General features: G+C 37.3%; 1 protein-coding gene across 1 annotated transcript; it reads left to right on the top strand.

Moving 5' to 3' along the window:
- The first annotated feature begins 850 nt into the window (after positions 1-850).
- Positions 851-18,397, top strand: LOC104114282 (rop guanine nucleotide exchange factor 14-like). The gene is given in 9 exon segments (XM_070191606.1): positions 851-1,204; positions 2,667-2,816; positions 14,780-15,151; positions 16,064-16,218; positions 16,302-16,376; positions 16,473-16,724; positions 16,969-17,316; positions 17,759-17,914; positions 17,916-18,397. Coding segments are annotated over 8 exon segments (1,617 nt in total). The 5' UTR covers positions 851-1,204; positions 2,667-2,740; the 3' UTR covers positions 18,099-18,397.
- The last annotated feature ends 6,134 nt before the right edge of the window (positions 18,398-24,531 follow it).

A 24,531-nucleotide genomic window follows, 5' to 3' on the forward strand; every position in this document is an offset into this window, starting at 1 on the left:
GGAGGGGGGGGGGAGGGCTGGAATGGGAAAGGGGGGTTACTGGTTTTCTAGTCGGGGAAGACGGAGGCCCGCTTTTTTAAGTAGGTATAGCGCTAATATAGGATGCGTAATACTATAGCACGTCCTATACGTGCGCTATACATCCCGCCCTTTTTGAGTTCAAATATAAAATGGTACATATTATTCACCGCGCTATATATAAAATGGTACATAGTTTATTTTTTTTACCTATTTACGTCATTTGAGTCCAAAAGAACCGTAATTTGGTTCCGAACTCCTTAACTACATAGTAGTTTGAGTTTCCCTAGGTAAAACTCTACTTGTTAGCCGTTTACAAGAACTCTTAACCATACTAATACATATGATGTCGGCACAAAATGAAGAAACGTATGACATAGCTCTTTTTCGATAAACGCTCACTATTTAAGTATGATTGATTAATATGTAATTTTGTCTTTTCAGTGACATTAATATGTAATTTCACTTTAACACATAACTCTAAATATTAAATTGTGTAATTTGATGAACACTCCAAATAAATATTTTTCGAAGCCATGCATTTAAAGATGACTTTTTTCACCCTGTAAATGGCAGGAATTAGAGGTCTTAGGTCGAAGCCTTAAGTACGAAAAAATATCCTCCTTAGCCCGTTTGGACATAAGACTTTTCACTTTTTTTAAAAATATTTTCACTTTATTTTTAAAATCAGTAGTGTTTGTAATGCGTGTGCGGAATATCAAATTAAAAAAAAATAAAAAAAATCTAGCAATGATTACCTACTACCTTAGCCTCGACCTCTTAGCTAACCCCACCACGTATCTCTCTTCCTCTCTTCTCACCATAAATGTCTTTATATTCACGTACTCCCATTCCTCACACACGCATAACCCTTTCTTCTCTGTCTGCTCTGTCACTTCTCATTTGCTTTTAATACCAATCTCATGTTTCATCCTCCTTCTGAATAGTCATATCCAGTCTTCTCTAAATCTTTTAATTACTGTTTCTTTCATTTGACTACAGACCAAAGATTTATAGCTGTGTTTTCTACCATTTCACACTTGAAAACAAGAAAAAGGTTTTCTATTCTCACAGAACCAAGAATTGTGAGAAAGGCTAAATGTGGGATCGTGAATGATTTCTATTTCCATCCTTTTTACATGCTAGAAGATTGAAGTGCTTCATTTGATCAAATAGAAAAACAGAGGTCAGCTTCTTGTTCTAACTCTCCCTTTTATTAATTCGTCCCTTTTTTCTTTTCTTGCTCAGGCCAGATTCATGTCAAAACTCTACTCTTATCTAAGATTTTGTCAGTTTTCGTGACTGGAAATGTTTTAAATGGAAAAAGATCTATTTTCTAAATCATTTGACGTGTTATTCTCTGTTTTATCAGTGAAATCCGCATCACGATAAATCTGAAGCGTCTGGAACAGTCCAAAGCTTTTTTCAGTCTCTTGTTCTTTTATAGATTTAACATATATTGACTGTAAGCGTTTATTTTTTAATTTTTATTTTCAGTATATTTTAATTTGTTATAACAAGTTATAATATATCTTATTTTTAGATTATCAATTCCATTATTTATAAATAGTTAGTACTTGCTAGATAACCTGATAGTAAAAGACATTTTATTTAGTTACTATCTCGTTGTTGTACAATGGAGTATTAAACTTGTTACTATTTAGTGCTTTTTTAAGCTGATTGTGTAGGTCTATTGGAAACAACATTACAAAACAGGTGTTTGACTGCGTCAAATGGTTAAAGTTCTTTATTTTTGGGAGGGGTAATTTGTCTAAATTAACCTTTGAACATGAACTATATTTATAGTGAAACAGTGACTCCTTTTCCCTGATTGCACTTTTCATTCAAAGACAAGAGTTTGACAATTGTGGAGTCAGATTTTGAGCTACTATATTGGGCTCTGAGCTAAGTAGGAGGCTTGGTAAATAGTCTCTGGGACCACTTTTCTGATTGATTAAAAATAAAAAAAACTATAGTCTATCTGATATTTGGAATTGTTGGATTTTAGGTTCTGTTGCTCCATTTATGTTCCTTCTGGCCACTATATGGATTGAGCAAATCAAAACTCCAATTAGCACTTCTTTTTAATCTGAAAATCTGGCTGCATCAATTTTGTTTTTGGTAATTAAACAAATTTTATTAATCACCTAAGTATATATTTACAAAGCCACAGCTAAAATAAACACATTTAGCTGTTCATAGAGGTCTAACCAAGAGAGAATAAAACCCATGACTCTCGGGATAAAGTTTGGGATTAACTTTATTCATGTTTGATTTGGGATATTAGCTAATCCTAGGATAACTCTTATACTAAAATTGTGGGATTAGCTATCCCATATAAAAGGTGGGATAGCTAATCCCATGGGATATTCCACCATTATACCAAAACGACCCCTAAGAGTTACAAACTAAGGTGAGAATATGTATCACTTAATTATGGTTAAACAGTAAAAATGTATACATGGCAAGACTCAAATATATATCCGGAATTTATTGGTTTGATCTAAATGATGAATAAGAACAAAATAAAGGTCTAGTTTTTTGGCAGATAGTAACTTTTTTGCCTCAGCTATTGAATTTTTTTAGATCTAGTAGCAGTAATTTATTTTTTCCATGTTTGTCAATTTCAACTGCATCTTATATTTCAGGCTTTGTAAATGGCTTACTAGTTCCCCTAATATTTGAGGCACATTTTGGGCAATATTAATCAGGATTGACAAATATGGTGATCATGAGACAGACATTAGCCTGCTGCACGAGAAACAGAGAGTTTAGCATTGACTTTACTGAACAAGAGAGTGAGATTCCCCCTTCTCTCCTTCTTATTTGTTTTTACGGTATGACGTGGTGATTCTCCCTCCCTATAATTGAGGCAAATCCAACATTTTTAATCAATCAATGCGGAAAACCATCATACCTACTACTACTTTGTGGCAGTGGGCATTGGCTATAAAATTAGAAACATTAAAATATTGCCTTAGTATTATTTTGAAGATTTACAAATATATATGCTTAAAAATAACCATTACTTAGTGAACTCTGCAGATGTCTTTGCACAAAATGAGGAGTATTCTTTTCCACAAGTGAATGCTAACATATTGTCTAGATGTTTAGTGTAACTTTCTTGACTTCTGTGAGCCAGATGATACTAGAATGTAGACATTTCCATGTTAGTTATAGGAGTTAGTGTATGGTCAAAACTGATTTGAGTCAGTCGTACGGACTGGTCGAGACGATAATGTTTCGATCAAAGGATATCTGCATGACAAGCTCGGTCAAGGTCCGAAGTAAGGGCGGCAAGCTTCGAGCTCTAAGACCGATCAATGACAAGCTCGATATCATTATCGAGCTCATATTCAAATCGAACTATGAGGCAAAGCGGGGATTATCGAAGATGCATGGACCGACCAACACTTACCCCGAATACCGAGACGCCAAGTCAGAATCGAGCTCGAATCAAGGCTGAGGGCTCGATCCAATACCGAGCTCGAGCCAGTATCGAGCTCGCAGACTAGGGCCGTTGCAACCGCACTATGGGAGAGAATCTTGACGGAAATCGAGAAAAAGACAATACATCATGGACTCTCCACTACGCATTTTTTATTGTATATAAAGTAGGATCTCTCTACTATAAGAGGGACATGGATTGTAAGCAAGCGTGAGACTGGAACAAAAGATCACTTCTCATATTGAAAGATATCCCCTTGTGTTTGTTTTACTTTATCTTATTCATTCTTTTTGCTTACTATTCTCATTCTCATAGTCAAGAATACACATATTTCTATTTCTCTACACGATTTATATCAAATTATATCGCGTATCCTTAGAACCATATACAAATCTAACGAAATACGATTTTTCGGGTAAACAGTTTGGCGCCCACCGTGGGGCTAAGGGTAACAGTGGTTGTTTGATACAAGTCTGCAATACACACCAGTTTACAACTTCAAATCAACAATGGCAAACCCTCGATTGATGGCTTCACCTATTGACCACGAAGCCGGCTTTCAAGATGAAACCAACAACTTGACACCCAGGGCTGGAAGGCGAATTAACGATGTCACCGAAGCTCGAGTCGAAGTACCGCTAGATGTCAATTCACAAGTGGCTCTTGAGGCGAATCAACGTTCCGAACCGGAAAAAAGCATTCAGGGCGATACTCGATCCGTAGCTCGAGACACTCATAACATGGAGGAGATCAGAGTCAGTTTACGGATGATCTTCGATATGTTACAAGCCCAGCAAATAGCGATAGCTCAGTTGCAGAGCCAAACTTAGGTATGAAGCAGGCCGGGGCCCAATCCATTTTGAGAAATCACCCACATAACGGAACCAGCCATAGTGAAGTCAAATGAGCAAGAATCGAGGACTACTCCCGAAATTACTAAATTGCTCGAGGAACTCACAAAACGAGTCGAAGCCAACGATAAAAAAATAAAAACATATAATTCCATGGTCGATCAGATCCCGGGAGCTCCACCAATGATAAAAGGGATAGATTCGAAAAAATTCATTCAAAAGCCTTTTCCCTCGAGTGCAGCCCCAAAACCAATTCCCAAAAAATTTCATATGTCCGAAATACCCAAATATAACGGAACGACCGACCCCAACGAGCACGTCACTTCTTACACGTGTTCCATCAAGGGCAATGATTTGGAAGATGATGAGATCGAATCTGTATTATTGAAAAAATTCGGTGAAACCCTGTCAAAGGGGGCAATGGTATGGTATCATAATTTACCATCTAACTCTATTGATTCTTTTGCTATGCTTGCAGATTGCTTCGTAAAAGCACATGCCGGAGCCTTAAAGGCTGAAACCAGAAAGTCGGACCTGTTCAAGGTAATACAAAAGGATAACGAGATGCTAAGAGAGTTCGTAGCTCTTTTTCAAATGGAACGAATGGATCTGCCACCAGTCACAGACGATTGGGCTGTTCAAGCTTTCACTCAAGGTCTAAACGAGCGGAGCTCGATGGCTTCACGGTGGCTGAAGCAAAATCTGATCTAGTATCCAACTATTACTTGGACCGATGTGCACAATCGATATCAATCCAAAATAAGAGTCGAAGATGACCAGTTGATTTCTAGGTCCGTTACGAAAAAGCAAAAGTCGACCAGAGATCGATACCAGCCATATAGCGGAAACAATACTACTGCTGATTATCTGAGGCCTATTTAAAATTAACCTCGTATACTGGTGGGCTTTATCATTGAACGTATCTGTGATGATTATCAAGTTCGGTGCAAAGGACGTTACTTTGTTATTTCATGGAAAACAGTGTCTCAACAGAAGCCAAATAGTCAAAACGAACCATGGTTATGTAGTTGGCCCGATCCCTGACGCAAAACATGAACCCATGTATAATGACTTGCAAATAAAGCCCTTTTCTTTACCGATATTCTATGTTAAAGATTTATTATGCAAACAGGATCAAGTTCGAGCAAGCGCTCACTCGATCATTACGCCTACGGGCTACATTATTTCGAGTTCGAATCATTCACTCGACTAATAAGCCTACGGGCTACTTTGACTATTACGCCTACGGGCTACATTATTTCGAGTTCGAATAATTCACTCGACTACTAAGCCTACGGGCTACTTTGACTATTACGCCTACGGGCTACATTATTTCGAGTTTGAATCATTCACTCGACTACTAAGCCTACGGGCTACTTTTATTTCGAGTTCGAGCAAGCACTCACTTGACCATTACACCTACGGTCTATATTGCATCGAGTTCGAATCATTCACTCAACTGCTAAGCCTACGGGCTACTTTTATTTCGAATTCGAGCAAGTACTCACTCGACCATTACGCCTACGAGCTACATTATTTCGAGTTCGAATCATTCACTCGACTACTAAGCCTACATGCTACTTTTATTTTGAGTTCGATCAAGCACTCACTCGACCATTAAGTCTACGGGCTACTTTTATTTTGAGTTCGAGCAAGCACTCACTCGACTATTACACCTACGGGCTACTTTTATTTCGAGTTCGAGCAAGCACTCACTCGACCATTACGCCTACGGGCTACATTGTATCGAGTTCGAATCATTCACTCGACTGCTAAGTCTTGATCTTTTCTCTTTTGTTTTGGTTTTGAGTGTGGGGGGAGGCCAAGGACTTCCTCTTCCAGGCCCTTCAAACTCCTCATCGGAAGATTTATTCGGGCTCTACGGGCTACTTTTATTTTGACTTCGAGTAAGCACTCACTCGACCATTACACCTATGAGCTACATTATTTCGAGTTTGAATCATTCACTCGACTACTAAGCCTACGGGCTACTTTTATTTCGAGTTCGAGCAAGTACTCACTCGATCATTAAGCCTACGGGCTACTTCGACCATTATGCCTACGGGCCACATTGCATCGAGTTCGAATCATTCACTCGACTGCTAAGCCTACGAACTACTTTTATTTCGAGTTCGAGCAAGCACTCACTCGACCACTAAGCCTACGGGCTACATCGACTATTATGCTTACGGGCTGCATTGCATCGAGTTCGAATCATTCACTCGACTACTAAGCCTGCGGGCTACTTTTATTTCGATTTCGAGCAAGCACTCACTCGACTATTACGCCTACGGGCTACATTATTTCGAGCAAAACTACTCATTTCTTTGAATTAATACGAATACTTGACTATTTAAGCTGAAGGATATTCGAGCCCAATAAAGCAAAAGGGGACTACCCACAAGGCCCGAAGGCAATACAGATTTAAATTCAAACTATCTATTTAGTTTGAAAGGCTATTTTTCTTTAAAAAGAAGAAAGATTTATATTTACAAATTTTTTGTACAGAGGCGGCTACTCTTCCAAAAGGAAGTTCTTTATACAAAAACCGAAAGCGGTATCAAAAGAACGCAGCGATCGACCTAAGGCCCTAAATGACTCAATCTTCATCGGAGGCCGTATTCTCGGCATCGTCCTCATCTTCAGACTCCCCTGAGTCATCGGAGTCCTCCTCAGGAAAGGCCAACCTCCGAGCTTTGTTCTCCTCCACCCTGGCGACTTCAATCTCGGCCCCAACATCATAGCCCTGAGCTTTTACCTCCTCGAAAGCCTCTCTCCGAGCCTTCCACTTTGCATGTTCGACCATGCTCGCAGCTTTGGCTTGGTTAACCTCGACATCGATCCTGAACTGAGCCACTTTGGTATCGGCTTTTTTGTTGGCCTCGATTACTTCAGATCTGGCCACTTCGAGTTCTTTGGCCAAATCTACTCTATCTAAGGTGGCCAAATCCAACCGATGCTGAAGCTCTTTCATCTTTTCGATCAGCCCTAAAGCATTTTCTTTCGCAGATCAAAGTTGGGCATCAGACATCTCCAACTAAGCTTCGACGGCTTCCTTTTTCGAGGCAAGGTTATCCATACACTTTTTAAATTCTTTTGCCTCGGCCAGTAGGGCATCTACCTGTGAGTTAAGCCGTCCAATCTGCTCGATCCTCTGCCGAACCTGCAGAATCGGATCGTTAGTGATTATCTCTTTTTTATCTTCACTATCATGAAACATTCGGAATACCTGCTCAGCCATCTCCTCATGCTCTTCCCGAGCCGCTGTCAAATTTGCTCGAAGTTTTTCACTAAGAAGCTTGTACGAGTCACTCTTCTCAGTGAGGCTCCGAACCTCGGCATCATGCTCCTCCCTAATTCGAAGAAAGGCCTCATGATGCAACATCGAAGCCAGCAAATAAAAGGAGAAACATTAGAATTACCTGCAACTCTGTGTAAAAGAAGCGGCAAAAAAGCCATCAGAGTTACCCGATTCAAAGCATGTTGGGCCTCGTTGAAGAGACAGGCAGGCCCCACTGCATTCATCACTAATTGATCTTCTTCAGTCACCAAGGACCGAAGGTAACTGGCAATCCCCACAGGGGAAGAAAAAATTCGGGTATCCGTAGGTACGGAGAACACTATCTTCCGCCTTCGATCGGGATCGATACTCGGGGCCGGAAATCGGTCCACCAGTTTATGAGTCGATGAAGGCTCGGTGGAACCCGACCAAGACACTTTTTTGGGTACCGGCATTCCACCAAAACAGGTAACCTCCTCCGAGGCACATGACTCGAGCCCCTCCAGAAAACCGTGGATATCGGCCGACTCCTGAATACCCTCATAGGACCGATCCTCCAACATGATGGCCTCTCGAATCATGGCATCCGAAATTTGAGGGGATCCGCCAATGTCAACTATCCTGAACTCATCCCTTGAAATATCTGCTACTGCCTGAGAAGATCCACCCTCGGTATCCCTTTCCATCGTCTTAGCTCGAGAAGGGATAATCTCGGCTTCTTCTTGTTCTGGGATTATGGCCAAGGTTCCCTGATTTTCTTCCACCAAATTGGAAGACTGTTGAATCACAACATTAGCCCGTACGCAGGCTAAATTCTCCTCTCCTTCTTCGGGCTCGTCCCTTGAATGGCGGACCGCTTCCGAAGACATAACACCAGAGCCCCCCTTCGGCTTTCGAGATCTCTTAGCCGGTTTCTTCTTTTCCGAGCTCGGGGAGCCCGATACGTCTTTTCTCTTCCTTTCTTTCACCTGCTTCTGGACAGGATCTTCTTTGCCACCAGATGGCGGCCTCATGACTACATCTTTCCCAAGTCCTACAAAAGGGAAGGGGGAGATTTACCATACAAATCGATGAAGAGACAAGTCGACAAAAAGATTTACCATGACTGCTGGCCTCCCATCGACCCTTTGATAATTCGACTCAAGCACGCTCGGAGTACGGTCTCTGCAACACCAGGTTTTCGACCCATTGTCTAAGATCCGGGATCGGTTCCGGCATTCGAGCTATGACTGTGATAAGGAAAAATGGATCAACAAAATAGAAAGCAATCACAAAATCAAAACGGGCAAAGAGAAACGTTTACTCACGGCTCATATTCCATTTCTCGGGATATGGCAAGTCATCGGCAGGGATCAGATCCGAGGTTCTAATTCGAACAAAACGGCCCATCCAACCCCGATCCTGGGTCTCGTCTATGCTCGAGAATGGCGCTTTGGTTGCTCGGCGAGCAAGCTTGATCAGCCCTCCTCGATAAAGTCGGGGACTGTAAAGACGCATAAGATGATCGAGGGTGAAGATACGCCCCTCGACCTTGCTCGAGAAAAATCGAAGAATAATCACTATCCTCCAAAAGGAAGGGTGGATTTGGCCGAGGGTCACATGGTACCTCTTACAAAAGGCAACGATGACAGGGTCTAGGGGTCCCAACATGAAAGGATAAGTATAAACACTTAAGAACCCTTCGACGTAGGTAGTAATTGATTCATCGAGCGATGGGATTACTATGATTTTATTATCCCAGTTGCATTCTTGTATGACTTTATCGAGAACTTTTTCGATGATTGAACATTGGTACCTCGATATCGGCTCACACCGACCCGGTCTCGGAGAAGGCTTTTCAATTTTAAAATCGCCTACGGTCGAACACCCAACCGGAACGAATTCTTCAGGGCGGGGCTCTTCCACATCCTCGCCACCAGCAGGTCGAGATGAAGAAGCGGTCTCTTTTTGCGAAACAGTTTTAGACGTTTTTGCCATTTAAAATTTCGTAAACAAAGAACGGAAGTATTTGGTGTTCTAAGGAAGAGTTTGCAGTAAAACTCATAGGTTTACAGGCAGAAAACTCAGAAAAGGCGAAAAGGAACTTGAAAATTTTGGAAGATTGAAGACGTAAAAATAATGAATGGTGGAAGGAAATGCTATTTATAGATTGAAGCAATGACGGTTCAATATTAGAGGTGGCCGACCACCGCCTGACACATTAAATGCCTCGGTAAAACCGAACCGATGAGACAACTATCACATACGTCAGGGTCGGGATCGATGAAAATGTCAGTATATATCTGATCGAGCTGTTGGGGAATCATTTCGTTTCTCGTCATATCCTTTTCCAAGAAACGAGGGGACTATCTGTGTACGGTCAAAATCGATTTGAGTCAGTCGTACGGATTGGTCGAGACGATAATGTTTCGATCAAAGGATATCTGCATGACAAGCTCGGTCAAGGTCCGAAGTAAGGGCAGCGAGCTTCGAGCTCTAAGGCCGATCAATGACAAGCTCGATATCATTATCGAGCTCATATCCAAATCGAACTACGAGGCAAAGCGGGGATTTTATCGAAGATGCATGGACCGACCAACACTCACCCCGAATACCGAGACCCCAAGTCAGAATCGAGCTCGGACCAAGGCCGAGGGCTCGATCCTATACCGAGCTCGAGCCAGTATCGAGCTCGCAGACTAGGGCCGTTGCAACCGCACTATGGGAGAGAATCTTGACGGAAATAGAGGAAAAGATAATACATCATGGACTCTCTACTACGTATTTTTTATTGTATATAAGGTAGGATCTCTCTATTATAAGAGGGACATGGATTGTAAGCAAGCGTGAGACTGGAACAAAAGATCACTTCTCATATTGAAAGATATCCCCTTGTGTTTGTTTTACTTTATCTTATTCATTTTTTTGCTAACTATTCTCATTCTCATAGTCAAGAATACACATATTTCTATTTTTTTACACGATTTATATCAAATTGTATCGCGTATCCTTAGAACCATACACAAATCTAACGAAATCTGATTTTTCGGGTAAACAGGAGTAACAGTTATTATTAATGTCTTAACACTAAGGAGTCGTTTGGTAGGATTCATTAGCGAAAATAATGCATGCATTAGATTTTGGTATTATTAATCCCTTGTTTGGCATACTTTTTCAACCTATGTATTACCAATGCAAATATTAGTTATACAACCCATTTGGTATTATCCTATGTATAACCAATACACAACAAACCATGGTATTAGTCATACCAAGGCTATTAATGCATGCATTAGCATGGATAAAGACAAAATTTTTCTTAGTTTAATATGAGGTATAAGTTGGGATAAGATGTAGGGTATAATTTATACCTTGTTTGGTTGGAGGTACAAATTTATATCGCCAACCAAACAAGGTATAAATTTAATCCTAGACTTAATCCAGGATATCCCATCTTATCCCATCAAATGTGGGATTATTTTATCCCATCTCTCATGTGGTATAAATTAGTACAATCCCGGGATAATTTAGTCTAAGTCCCTGAAAGCTAAAGAATATGGAGGACATTTTTGTAAATAACTGATTTTCTTAAAAATTATGCAACGCATTTTAATTTTTAATACATCATACCAAACAATAGATAAAAAATAATCCTTGCATAACGAATGATTACATTACTAACCCATGCATTATTATTTCATGCATTACTAATACACCTTATTCAACACTATTGTTAATACACCCTACCAAATGACCCCTAAATAAGTTGAGATTAGTTACATAGTTTCATTGCCCACGTCGCTCCATTTAAGTCAATCTTGTACCAATATATTTAATAATATTGGCATGTTAGTTATTTTTTTTTATTAGTTATATGTGGATGCTTATTATATTCAAGAAATTTAACAACCAATGTAGAGCACCTATGTCTTGAAATTACATGAGGAAAAAAAATATTATTTTTTCCTGGTTGATAAAGAATCTTATGTGGAACCCATCTTATGTTAGGTATATTTTGAACTGATTTATAAGTCACATGTGAGGAGCTATACACTTCCAAATATTTCTTGTCTACTTTCTACAAACTTTTGTAAATGGAAAGAGGAAGAATCTTCCATTTAGTGTGAAATAAATAGATGGCATTATAACGACATTTATTTGTCATAAATGGCATGCCGCAGTGGTAGAGAGAGCTTCGGAGTTCTCTTTCTATGTATTGTCTAATTGGTAAAATAGTGGAACCTAACTCTCAAAACCACTCAAGTAACTAAGGGGACAAAGCAGTCGTTGTCTACAAGACTTTCTTTTTGAAAAGTCTTCAACTTTTTTCTATTCGCATCAAAACTTTTACTTTGGCGATTCTCTTTCCAGTTTGGTCTATTCGTGTTTTTTTTGTTTCTACTCTAAAGCATCAACACCTTTCAAAAGCTTTTTTAAAAAAAAAATATTAAGCTACAATTTTCTATACATGTTTAATCGTCTTTAATTTGTTTCTTGTAAAAAAAGTAAACTTAAAATGGAGTTGTCTCATCGGTCTAAAGATTGACCTAGTGATTAAAAACTCTAGAGTGGCGTTTATTTAGAATTTTTCAGCCTCAACTGTTGATTTTGTAGAAAATAAGTACTTGTTGAGTTCTTTTTTGTTTTTAAAAGAAGAAAGTAGATTTGCACATGTCGAACCCAAAAAAAAAGGATCTATTTTGATGCTTTAGTGGTTTATTATTCAGAGGGGGGCCTAGATCTAGTGCCAGTCCAATTTCCTATCAACAAGTATTTGGATTCACATTTATTTCATTCTCAATCTTTTTCTCCTTAAATAGTTGGGAGATTATTTTCCCTTGACGAAAAGGAAATGTCAAACTTTCACCGCTTATACACAATAAGAATTCTCGTTAAATATCATTACATTTTCTGACTTTCATGAATTATGCATAATCAAATGTTAGATCTAAGATGCTTGACTTTTTAAAATTTTCTCAAGTCTCTATTCAAATATTGAATATTAGCATTTTCTCACCTTCCTTGAAGTAGGTTTTAATGGTTTGTGTTTATATCTATCCGTTGCTTCAAATTTTGATTTAATAAAATATAAAAACATAAAGTGTACTCATCAAAATAAATAAATAAATATACAGAAAGTGCAAAGAAGACAAAAATTGTAGATTTCACAAAAAGTCATATAATTATTACTTTTTTTCACCTAAATCATATAACTATGTTTTCCCACACAAAATTTATAAAACTTTTACTAACTCGCATAAAAATCATAATGACCAGAAAAATACAACTTTTTAGTAGTATTTTCTTAATTCACGATTTTTATTTTTTATTTTAAGTCTAATAACTAATAATCCAATTAAAATAGGAATGACCCAACCCGACCCGACCCAATAGCCATATATATTAATAAAAATAATACCAAAAGTGAATCCTTCAAAACAAGATACTTCTATCTTTTATATTTCTTTTTCAAGATTTTCATTCAAACTGAAAGCATCTTTTTTCAAGTGCTCTCTAATTATACCTTCTTTTTTGTCAGAATCTCATACATTCCAAACTAAATTTGTTGTGGGGAAGTGTCACACCTCCTTTTTTCCGAGAGGATAGAGAGTTTTTCCAATTAAAGTAACATTCTTCGAAATGAGATTATTTATTTATTCAGAGTCTCCACTTAGAATAATTTATGGTGTCTCAAGTCACCTGTTTATTTTAAAATCCCAAACCGAGGAAATTGACTCTATTTATGGTTTGCGAACACAGAAGATCGGGTAAGGAATTCTGTTAATCCGGGAGAAGGTGTGAGGCACTCCCAAATTCCGTGATTTTAGCACGGTCGTTCAACTATTAATAATTGACCTAATTATCTGATTTAATACATATTTGAAATCTATTGTGCATTTTTAACTTTTTAACCGCTTTAAATATTTATGAAATTTATTTGAACAAGTCGCGATGTCGCGCACTCGTTGTTTTTGTACATATTGCGAATCGCGTCACGTGAAACGCACCCGCGATTTACAACATATTTATTATTATTATTTGAAATTATGGTCAAGTCGCGTGAAACGCGCACTCGAATTGGGGATTATGTATCATGACTATGGTACGGGAACCGTACCCATAGTCACGATGTTTTATTATTAATCGCGCCTAAAACAAACTATGATATTCGAGAGTTGTTCGGTCGAAACTAATTGCATTCGCTAATATATATAGAATATGTATATTATATGTATATAATACACACACACACACATATATATATATATATATATATATATATATATATGTATGAATATATATTTTATGGATTATTATTTTTGAGAGCTTCTAAATTTGTTTTATTTTAATTTTAATCGGGTTATTATTTATTAGACTGAAACTTAAAAGATAAAATAAACTGGAATAAGAAAATACTGGAAAATTGTGTTTTTTGTGTGAGTTAGTAACACTTTTATGATTTTTGTGTAAGAAAACAAAGTTATATGACTTTGATGAGAAAAAATTATAGTTAAATTTACCCAAGACAAATGCGCTATCTATGTCAATACCGCATGGGGCTTGTCACATATTTTCAACTTTGCCATTCTTTTGCAAAATTTGAATGGTTACGTACCACTTATTAACTTGCTTTTATTTGTCAATGAAATGGTTCATTTACAATGACTACATTAATCAAAATGAAATGTTTATTTTTATGGGTATCGGGATATTTCGGGAAACCATTTTTTTCTTTTAATCACAATGCTAATAAAGATAATGTTAGAAAGCTTAAATTGCATAATCGTATATTTGTCTTGGTACGTCATGAGATCATTTGGATAATACCGTGAAGTTCCATTGATTTTAAGTTGTATTATACCTTGAAGTGCTGGAATTTACCTCCATTATATTCTTCAAGCTTATCGAGTGACGACAATATGTTGTCTTTAAACTTAGTGAAAGTATTCTTCACAGAGAAGTCATTTAACTTGTATGTGTTGTATCAATTCTTTCAGACTCTTTAACACCTCAAGTTATATTAGTAGTATTTTGTACAATCTGTTTATCACCAACATATTTGCTCAGACTAAGGTCTCTGACCAACTTCACACACTCGCACACAAGAAACCATATTAATCTTATCTTTATGTAGTTTTTCAAGCGCAAATATAAGCCCCTTTTAACCTGCATCCGACTAAAATTTGAAAAGGAAATTATCAGGAATTACAACATATGATGGCCTCGAGAGCTGCATACGGAACTGTCAGTCCTATGACAATGAAAGCGCGACTAGTAGAGGTGATGGGGGTGTTACAGATTCCTTAAATGATGATGACTCAAGCAGCTCTTCCAGCAACAATGCTTTTGAATCATTCTCCTCTCAATGGACAACGAGGAAGAGCGACGATCAGGGATCGTATGACAATGGGAATTTCTATGTGAAAGACAAACCTGCTTACACAACCCAATTTTCAGATGTGGAGACAATGAAAGACAAATTTGCAAAATTGCTGCTTGGTGAGGATGTGACGGGAGGAAGCAAGGGAGTTTCGACTGCATTAGCATTGTCCAATGCCATTACAAATCTTGCAGGTTTTTAGTTGTTACTTCTTTATCTATCAATATCGTTTTACAATAATTCAATGTTTAAAAAAAAATTGATTTGCTACAAGGGGATTTTATTAGTGAAGGTATTACAAGCTTACTCCTTTTTCTTCTCTAAAGTTTTTGTAACGAGGAGTTAAGTTTGATTTTTCTCTCCAATATACTCTACCTTTGCTGAAAAGAATTGGCTGCCCAGCTGCTTTACTAACAGCAACGGAAAGGATTCAAAGAACAAACAGGAATACTAATTTCACTATACTCCGTAAAGATTTTTAAACAGCAGAATCATATTCTCCCAGATTCTACCATAAACTAGTAAGGATGAAAAATAGCATAAGCTACCTTGTTCGTGCTCCTGCCTTTCCCACTGTCATCTTAATATCATAGATTATTTATTACTGACGCTGTGGGATTAACCTGTGTTTTTCTCCTACTAGGATTAACTTTAGCTTTATAATCTGAAATCTGATAAAAAAATTCACATGACAACTCCAAAATAAAATTGACATTTTTTTTTAAGAGGGGAAACCCGCCGCCGCTACAAACCTCTGCCACAACCTCTTCCCTTTGGGTGAGAACTCTGTGGTAAGCACTTTGTGCGCACTGGGTAAAACCCCCCTGTATAATAACATGCAAATCACACAGGGGATGTAAATCACACTAGGCAAGCCCTGTGTGACAGGCTCAACCCAGAAGACATTGAGGGGGGAATCGATCCCAGGTCATCCGTATCTCCAAACCAACTGGGCAACCCCGAACATATAACAAGCACAAGTATAGCATTTAAAAGAATGTTACACCTCATAACACATTGGCTCAGCTTCTCCTAAACCTTTATTGTTCTATTTTCTACTTTGCTGTGAATTTTCCTGATCTGTAATGCTACTTCTGGATTTAAAGCATCTGTGTTTGGAGAGCTGTGGAAATTGGAGCCACTTGCAGAGGAAAGGAAGAGGAAATGGCAAAGGGAAATGGATTGGCTGCTCTCACCTACCAAACATATGATTGAGTTGGTTCCTACAAAACAAAATGGTTCTAATGGCCAGAGATTGGAGGTAACTATGACTTTCTAATAACACATCAGCTTTATTTCATAATAATAAAGCGACATAGTGAGTTCCACTTCTCGTTCGAGCAGATAATGACACCAAAAGCTCGTGCAGACATCCATATAAATCTTCCAGCACTTCAGAAATTGGATTCCATGCTTCTTGTAGGTGGTCTCTTATATCCTATAACGTTCGACTACTTTGTTTCTGCATCGACTTGGTCGATTTTCTCAAAGTTCCTTTCGATCTCAAATTGATAGGGAATGCTGGATTCAATGGTTAATACTGAGTTTTGGTATACGGAAGTGAGTAGCCGAGCAGAAGAAAAGGGCACAAGGTGGTGCCTTCCTTCACCCAAGGTACCCATCTCTGGGCTCTCTGACACTGAAATAAAGAAATTGCTGAATCAGGGAAAGTTGGCCGGTCAAATATTCAAGGCAGCAAAAGCTATTAATGAAAACATCTTAGCTGAAATGCCGGTTCCAAAAGTTATCAAGGATGCACTTCCAAAGGCAAGAGAGAGTTCTCCCTAAAGCTATTTGCTATTGAGTTTTAAGTTTTATGTACTGACACACAATCTGGTTACTTATATGGTAAATCTCTTGATAAACATTTATCACTAAATATGATAGCTAACGTACTATCACATATTAAACTACACTCATAGTATAAAGGAAATTTGCACAATGTATATAACTCAAATCCTTTTCTATTATGTATTTAATTTGTTGAAATTGCTAAATTTCGTTCTTGCAGTCTGGCAGAGAAAGCCTCGGCGAGGACCTTTATAGAATCCTGACTGCAGAATCAACCTCTGCTGAGGAAATGTTCAATTCCTTGAACTTGAGATCTGAAAACAGTGCACTTGAATCTGTTAACAGGTTAGAAGGAGCAATTCTTGCATGGAAAGAAAGAATAACTGATCAAGCTAGTGGAAAGTCTCCAGTTCGAAGATCTTGGTCTTTAGTAAAAGATCCTATATCTGAGCTAGACAAATTGGAGGTCTTATTGAGCCAAGCAGAAGCTCTTCTGCAGCAGCTCAAAATTAAATATCCTAACCTTCCTCAGACATTCCTCAATGTCACAAAAATCCAGTATTGCACGGTGAGAATCGTATCCACTAGTAAAATTTGTTAAAATGCAACTAATAAGGATGATTATATAGTTCACTTATCAGCAGAATAGTTTCTCTGTTTCAGTTAGCGACTCGTTTCAGCTTGTCATTTGCATAGTCCATATATTATCGAACAATAGAGGATAACTATATCTTTCTGGACAACTGTTTTACCCTTAAATTACCTTAAGATTTTGTATGTATCTCTACTTCTATGTGTACGCGTATGTTTAGAAAAAGTTATGCCATAACCTATGTTGCGCGGACTCTCCAAAATGATGCCGCACCCGTGTCGGATCCTCCAAAAATACACTATTTTTGGAGGATCCGACACGTACCCGGCAACATTTTCGGAGTGTCCGAGCAACATAGACCATAACAAAGGGCTCAATAAGATTGTGGTTAATCCTTGTTCTTTCTGTATCATTGTAGGACATTGGGCATTTAATTCTGGAAGCATACTCTCGGGTTCTCTTAAACTTAGCGTACAGCATTCTGATCAGGATAGGAGAAGTTTTGCAAGTAGATATCTCGAGCAACCCCAATTCACCAGCAGCTGCTGACTACTTTCCTGGTACAAGAATCCCTGGATTATTAGAGTCCTATAGCTAGTCGATTGAGGCACTCGTTGATTGATCAGATGAATCGAGTTGATGGACATTTTGGTGACTCCTCTAATAGCAATGCTTCTATTGAGTTTGCAAAACAATTGATAAGTTCGGTAAATTCCAACCTGAAGTCCAGTTTGGTGCACTGGCAGGGTAGTTTATAGCAGCATATCTACTGCGAATTCACCTTAAGAAGGAGATTTTTTCTGTAGATATATATACCATTTCCATGTCAAACATCAGCCTAGCTTCAGGCTGAGTTTTCATGGTTGTTAGGGGAATTTGCCCTCACCTACAAATAAATTACAGCGGCAATAGAATAGCATGCTTTTTACAAGCTAAGTATTGCAAATGCTGGATATATGTTTTGGTATATTGAGTAATTTTACCATAGCCTGTGCAAGAATTTAAAAGAATCTGAATTGTTTGATTGTAACTTCTCATAAAGATCCACCTTTAACTATCCCCAGTGTGCTTGTCCAGTAACAAAGAGATTTCTGTTATAATTAAATCAGTATCTATTTATCTATACTATATTAAAAGCGCCAACGCCCTTAGCGCAAATATCGTTTTTATTTGGATAAAATTGTAACTTGATTTTACTAATATTTAGAACTAAGAAATCAACTACAATTATGATTATTAAGTCTTTCCTTATTTGAAATATGTAAAATATTCTAACATTTAGGATTCTAAAATCAAATTAAAATTTAACTCTTATAAACAATTCCTTATTTAAATTAGTTTTGTTATTTTTGTCCTTTACCTTAGGTTTTTTTTCTCTCCCACGAAAGTTCTAGCTAATTTATGCTTTTCAATGGATTCTTGGTCAAGAGCATCTCCAAAGGAAGCAAAATATTACATGGTTCTTCTAGGTATTGATGAGTTAGGAAAATAATATTATTGCGAATATTGCTAAAGCATTTAATTTGCTCATGCGGGGCATATCGTAAGACTGATAATAGTATTGTTTTAATATTGAAGTCCTTATAAAGATTCTAAGGTACGTCCAACTATTTCTATTCTAAAATTAAATTCTTTTATTTTCAAATATATCTTGCATATTATGAAAATACAAGACTTTTATTTAGTTATAATTGTTTGATTTATATAAGGTAAAATTTTAATGATTTTAAAGTCCTAAATCTTAGTAGTATTTTTACCTAATTCAATAAGGAAAGATTTTATGACCAAATTTTAGTTAATTTTAAAGTCCTACAAATTAGAAAATTAACTTAAATTACAATTTCATCCAATGTGAAATCTGATTTTAATGGGTAAAAAAAGCGAACGATATTTCGCTAAGGGGCTTCGTGCTTTTAATATTACTAGTCTCTATACTCGTGCGTTGCACGAATATCTTGTGTCAAATATTACAAATACGTACCATAAGTAATTGTTAAAGTTAGATAATAAGTTGCTTAAAATAGAAGTTATATATATGTAATGCAAACCAAATCATAATAATGTTGTGATAATCAAATAATAAATTGGAACTAAATAGTTTAAAATTATAAAATGATACGAATAAATTTATAAGTCGGTTAAAGAATGCAATAATATTTAATATTAGTTTTTATTCAAGTTGTTTATCGTGACAAGTATAGTAAGTTTATCCAAATTCATAATTATTTTCAACTTTATCAGCTGTAGTTGTTTTAAAAGTTCTAGGTATTGGTAGAGTAGGAATTTGTTGTCGTCATATGTGGAGTTTTAATCTGGAAAGAATTCTATTCTTGGGTAATATATTTGGAATATTACAATTATATCCATCTTTAACTCAAAATATTAAGGGTATAAAAGTCTATCAAAGTTTCGAGGATATTTTAGTCATCTAACATTTAGCATAAATTATTTGTGCTTTTATAATAAATATAGATATAGATAGATAATTGAATTAAAATTCGTAGGACCAAAGCGGGTTGCACAGAACATATTGTTAAGGAGATCTTTAACAAGTTAAAGATGAAGTCCAGAACAACAATATGAATTATTGTATGTAATTCCATTATTATTTTATGTACTAAGTTGTTTATAGTAACTTTATAAGTATCTCCTCTTTCTCTCACACTACACTTTGTATTTATTTTTTTCAAGCAGAAAATTATTTTGACTCTATTGCCTGTTCGGGGTATATAACTACGAAGGACTGAAATTAAAAAAGTAATCTTTGTAAATTAAAAGTTTAATATTATTCAAGTGTGTTTCTATGGTTAAGCTTGAAAGTTACCACTTTGAGTACAAAGAATTGAGACTTAAATTCCCGAACACGATTGAGATTTTATGAGTGATCTTAGTAGATTATCTTCCTTTTAGCTATAAAATGATCCTTTGTGTTAGTTAGGAGTTTATTATTCCAATGTTCAATCTTGCTAGGAAAAAGAACCTTCACGATAGCAGCTAGGGGTATGAGTACCTAACATGGTATATCTATATCTCCAGTTATTTTATTCTCATTAAATGTTAATTGTCTGAATAAATGTTATGTATTTCAATTATTAAAAGTCTAATTGTTTACAATTTTAACCAACATAGAATTATCTCTTGAAATTTGTTTAGAGCTCTATATCGAAATTATGATTGAATTTATCACTACTATTCCTAATTATAAAGAAACGAATAAGACTCTAATTTTATTAAAAAACACATCAATTCGTCCAAAAATAATTTTGAATATGTTTGTGATTTGCAATGATGTAAATCACAGTATCCAATATCAGAATTGAACAACATTTGCCGTAACATGGTTTCTCACATGAACAATTATAAAATACACTTTTAAGAAGAATATTAATGTCGACAACAAAATATTTAATCATGACAAAGCGGTCAAAACGATAGAAGGAAACATCCACCAAAATATTGTTTATAAAGAGGTGTTAGGTGAGATACAACACAATATACTTGTATCTCATATAATAAAATATTTATATTTATAATACTATATTAACTAACATATTTGACGCGGCACACACATGCAATGCACGTACACTAAAGCTAGTTATAACTAAAAAGGATAAATATAAAAATTAAAACAAAGCTTTCACCACCAAAGCTTACGGTCTAGTTGTACCGATGGGAGTTTAAGACAAAAAGTGTGAACTAGGTATGATACGCACTATCCTCCATTTCCCTCTCAGATCCCCTATGTAATAGGAAAAAAAATAAAAAGAAAAACGTGTTAGAAAATATTAAATTATGATGGATGTCCATAACCACCAAAGGAATAATACTCACTACTTCCTCTCCATTATCTCAATAACTTTCACTACTCCAATAATTATGGTTGTAACTCTCATGCTTCCATAACCTCCCCGATGATCTTCCTCAATGATCTTAAATGCTTAATGTCATGTTTATGATATTCTTTTGTATACCTCTATGTAATACTATAAATAGAGGATGAGAAGTGATATTGTAGATACTTAAATACACAATTAGAAAATACTCAGAGAAACACTTGATGAAATAAGAAAGTTCTCTCTTTTCTCTCTATATCTCTTGTCTACTTTCTTGTTTTATAAGAAAGTTAACCATTGGAGGATCTTCTGTTTCCATATTTTGTATCAGATATTTGACTCAATCAAAATCATCATAATCTTAGGGATTATTGACAAAGCTGTAATTAATTGTAATAGCTTACATTTAGGAGCAATATTAGGTGTTTTAGTTGTAATATAAACTTGTATATGCTACAACAGTGAAATTCCCCAAAAACTAATCTCTGGTTCATTACCTTTTGATTTGACACTATCTGTGGGAAGAGAGAGAATATCAAATGACTAGCGCTCCCTCAAAAACATCCTGCCTCCATTCTATTTCTTTGCTAGTCTAGCTCTAAATAATTAATAATGTAAAATTAATGATCGACATTATTTACGACTAGCATATTTAACTACTTTTTTATAAGATTTCACTTGTGAGATTGTACTGAATTTATTGTTATTGTATATTTAACACATCTTGTGCGTCGGTATGTACTTCCGAGCGGATGCAAGTTGTGTTGCATTGCTATTTCAAGCACTGTTCTAAAATTCTTCAATTTCTCCAAAAATGTTCCGTGTATTATAATTTTCATGGGAGGAGCCAAGGATGTATCATCTCCTGTGGTTTTGGATGATTCCACCTAATTTGCTTTGTCCTATTTCTCCCCCGTGAGCCATCTTTTTCGGCAAGAGGCAGAACCAAAATTTAAAATTTATGAATTCACGATTCTAATCTTTTTAAGTTACTGTGTCATGATCCGCCATATCATCATGCCATTAGGTGCTACTTGGCATATATTTTTGCCATATGGAAAGCTTACATAGGAAATATGCTAGCATTTGTAGGAAGATTCTAGAGAAATATAGAGGTTTTCCTAGAAAGACCCTAGAACCCTATGGATTTTCTAGGAAATTCCTTGGAGGATTCTAGCCGTGTAGAGAATTATAGAAAGGGGACTTACTTGTAAATAAAAAGGGACTTGTGTAATAATTTTTATTTACTCGCTAGCCCCTAGGAGACTAGTATATAAAGGGGATATTCATTTGTAACTCATCAAGAAAAATAATCAAGTTCTCTCTAATACAAAAGCTTCATTTGAAAATTCTCATGTGTTCTAACATTCCCTTAGCAATCTTTAGTTTAGTAAGGCTGAGTTGGCATAGCAAGATCATGAGCAAGTTGTACAGGATTGTGATCAAGTTGTCAAGTATTGCACGTGTGCTTAATTTATGTCAAAGGATGTGACAACGTAGTATCAGATTAAAGGTTGCAACTAAGGGAATGGCGAACGACAAAAAAATTAACGTTGCCAACACCCAAGCCAACGTCATCCAGGATAGCTGGCAAGAAGGGTCGTAACAAAAAGAGGAATGCCACCAACAAGAGCCAGGAGGTATCTCCCGAGGTTGTGTCAAACGAATGGCTTACATCCCAAGAACCATCTGCCACTAAGGCGAGCGAGGATGAAGTGGAGGTCCTTCCGGAGGATGTCTCGCTCGATAAAAAGTGGGTGATGAAGGTGAACGTGGGGATGAATGTCTTGGAGATCTTTGGCCAATGCTTGGGGAAGGTAGAAGGCACATTTAGTGTTCTTGAGGGACACACTCTTGAGGAGATTGAGAGTATCCGTAATGATTTGGAGGAACGTACACAGACTGAGATGGAGCTAAGGCAAACCATCACTGCCTTAGAATGCATAGTCATGGAGGCCTTGAGTATTATCGATGCAATGAAGGCAAAGATAGAGTCACTCGAAGAGCATGTCGATACTAGCATTATTGAGGCAGGCAACAATGTTGTTGTGTCGAGGGAGGCCAAGATTGAGGCTCCCAAGCCACCGCTATTCAAAGATGTTCGCAATGAACAACTAGTGGAAAAATTTCTTTGGCACATGGAGAACAACTTCAAGCACGGAATAGTGAGGGACGATGCGACTAAGATCAACATTGTTGTATTGTACCTCTCAGAGATTGCCGCATTATGGTGGCTTCGAAAGTTTGCTGACATGGAGAAGGGGCTATGTAAGATTGAGACGTGAGGGTAGTTCAAAAAGGAGTTGAAGAAGCAATTCTACCCGATGAATGTGGTGTACGAGTCTAGGCAGAAGCTAAGGGAGCTCCGACAGACGGCAACAATTCGGGAGTATGTGTGCGAGTTCACTACCTTAATGCTGCAAATTTCATTATTATATGAGAAAGATTCCCTCTTCTATTTCATGGATGGGTTTCAAAATTGGGCAAAGTAGGAGTTAAGAAGACATCAAGTAGCCAATGTGGACGAGGCCATAGCGGTAACCGAGTCGCTCGTTGACTTCAAGATGGAGCCTGCCAAGTCCAAAGAAAGTAACGCCGAGAGGGGTGTGGGAGATCATGACAAGGACAACGGGAAAGGTATAGACAAGGTATACAAGGGCAATGGAAAGGGTCCATCGCATAACGAACATAGGTCCAAGAGAAATAGCAATGGACCGGGAAATGGTAGTGAGTACATGCCTAAAAGAGGGTGCTACTTCTGTAAAGGATCACATCGGGCAAGTGAATGCCCAGAGTTGGAAAAGCTTGCAGCAATGATGGGGAACTTTGGTCAGGAACACAAAGGTGACACCTGCATTGGGGGGATGCTCTTGGAATCTAAGCCGAAAGTAGGGGATTCCAAATCCTATCTTGGCGCTATGCAAATGGAGCATGGTGGTAGCAAGAAATGTTGGACGGACATAGTTTAAAAGGATGGCGTGTTACAAAGTGATGGCACGTTATCAGACTTAGACGATACACCAAGGAGAGGGGTCAAGTTTTCTAGCAAGGTTGAGACCACGAAAGGCAGCCAAATAGGGAATGGAAGCATGGACCCGATGCTTGAGAAGATGCTAGACTTGGTTGAGTTGGGGAGATGCAGGCCAGAAGTAAGGAGAGGCATCCGATGGGCGGAGGATCGAGGTCATAATTGCTAGCCGTCCAAAGTACAAACGGGTCAAGAAGAAAAGTGAACAGTACCTTATGACATAGGAAGGCGAACAGATCCATAAGGCATCATGGCTAATGGACAAAGATCTCCGATACGCCAAGGCGAAGTGCGGGCGTACGTGTCGATACTTTGTGCCGAGTGTGGCAC

This window comes from Nicotiana tomentosiformis, chromosome 12 (genome assembly GCF_000390325.3).
Source record: "Nicotiana tomentosiformis chromosome 12, ASM39032v3, whole genome shotgun sequence".
Classification (NCBI taxonomy): Eukaryota; Viridiplantae; Streptophyta; class Magnoliopsida; order Solanales; family Solanaceae; genus Nicotiana; species Nicotiana tomentosiformis.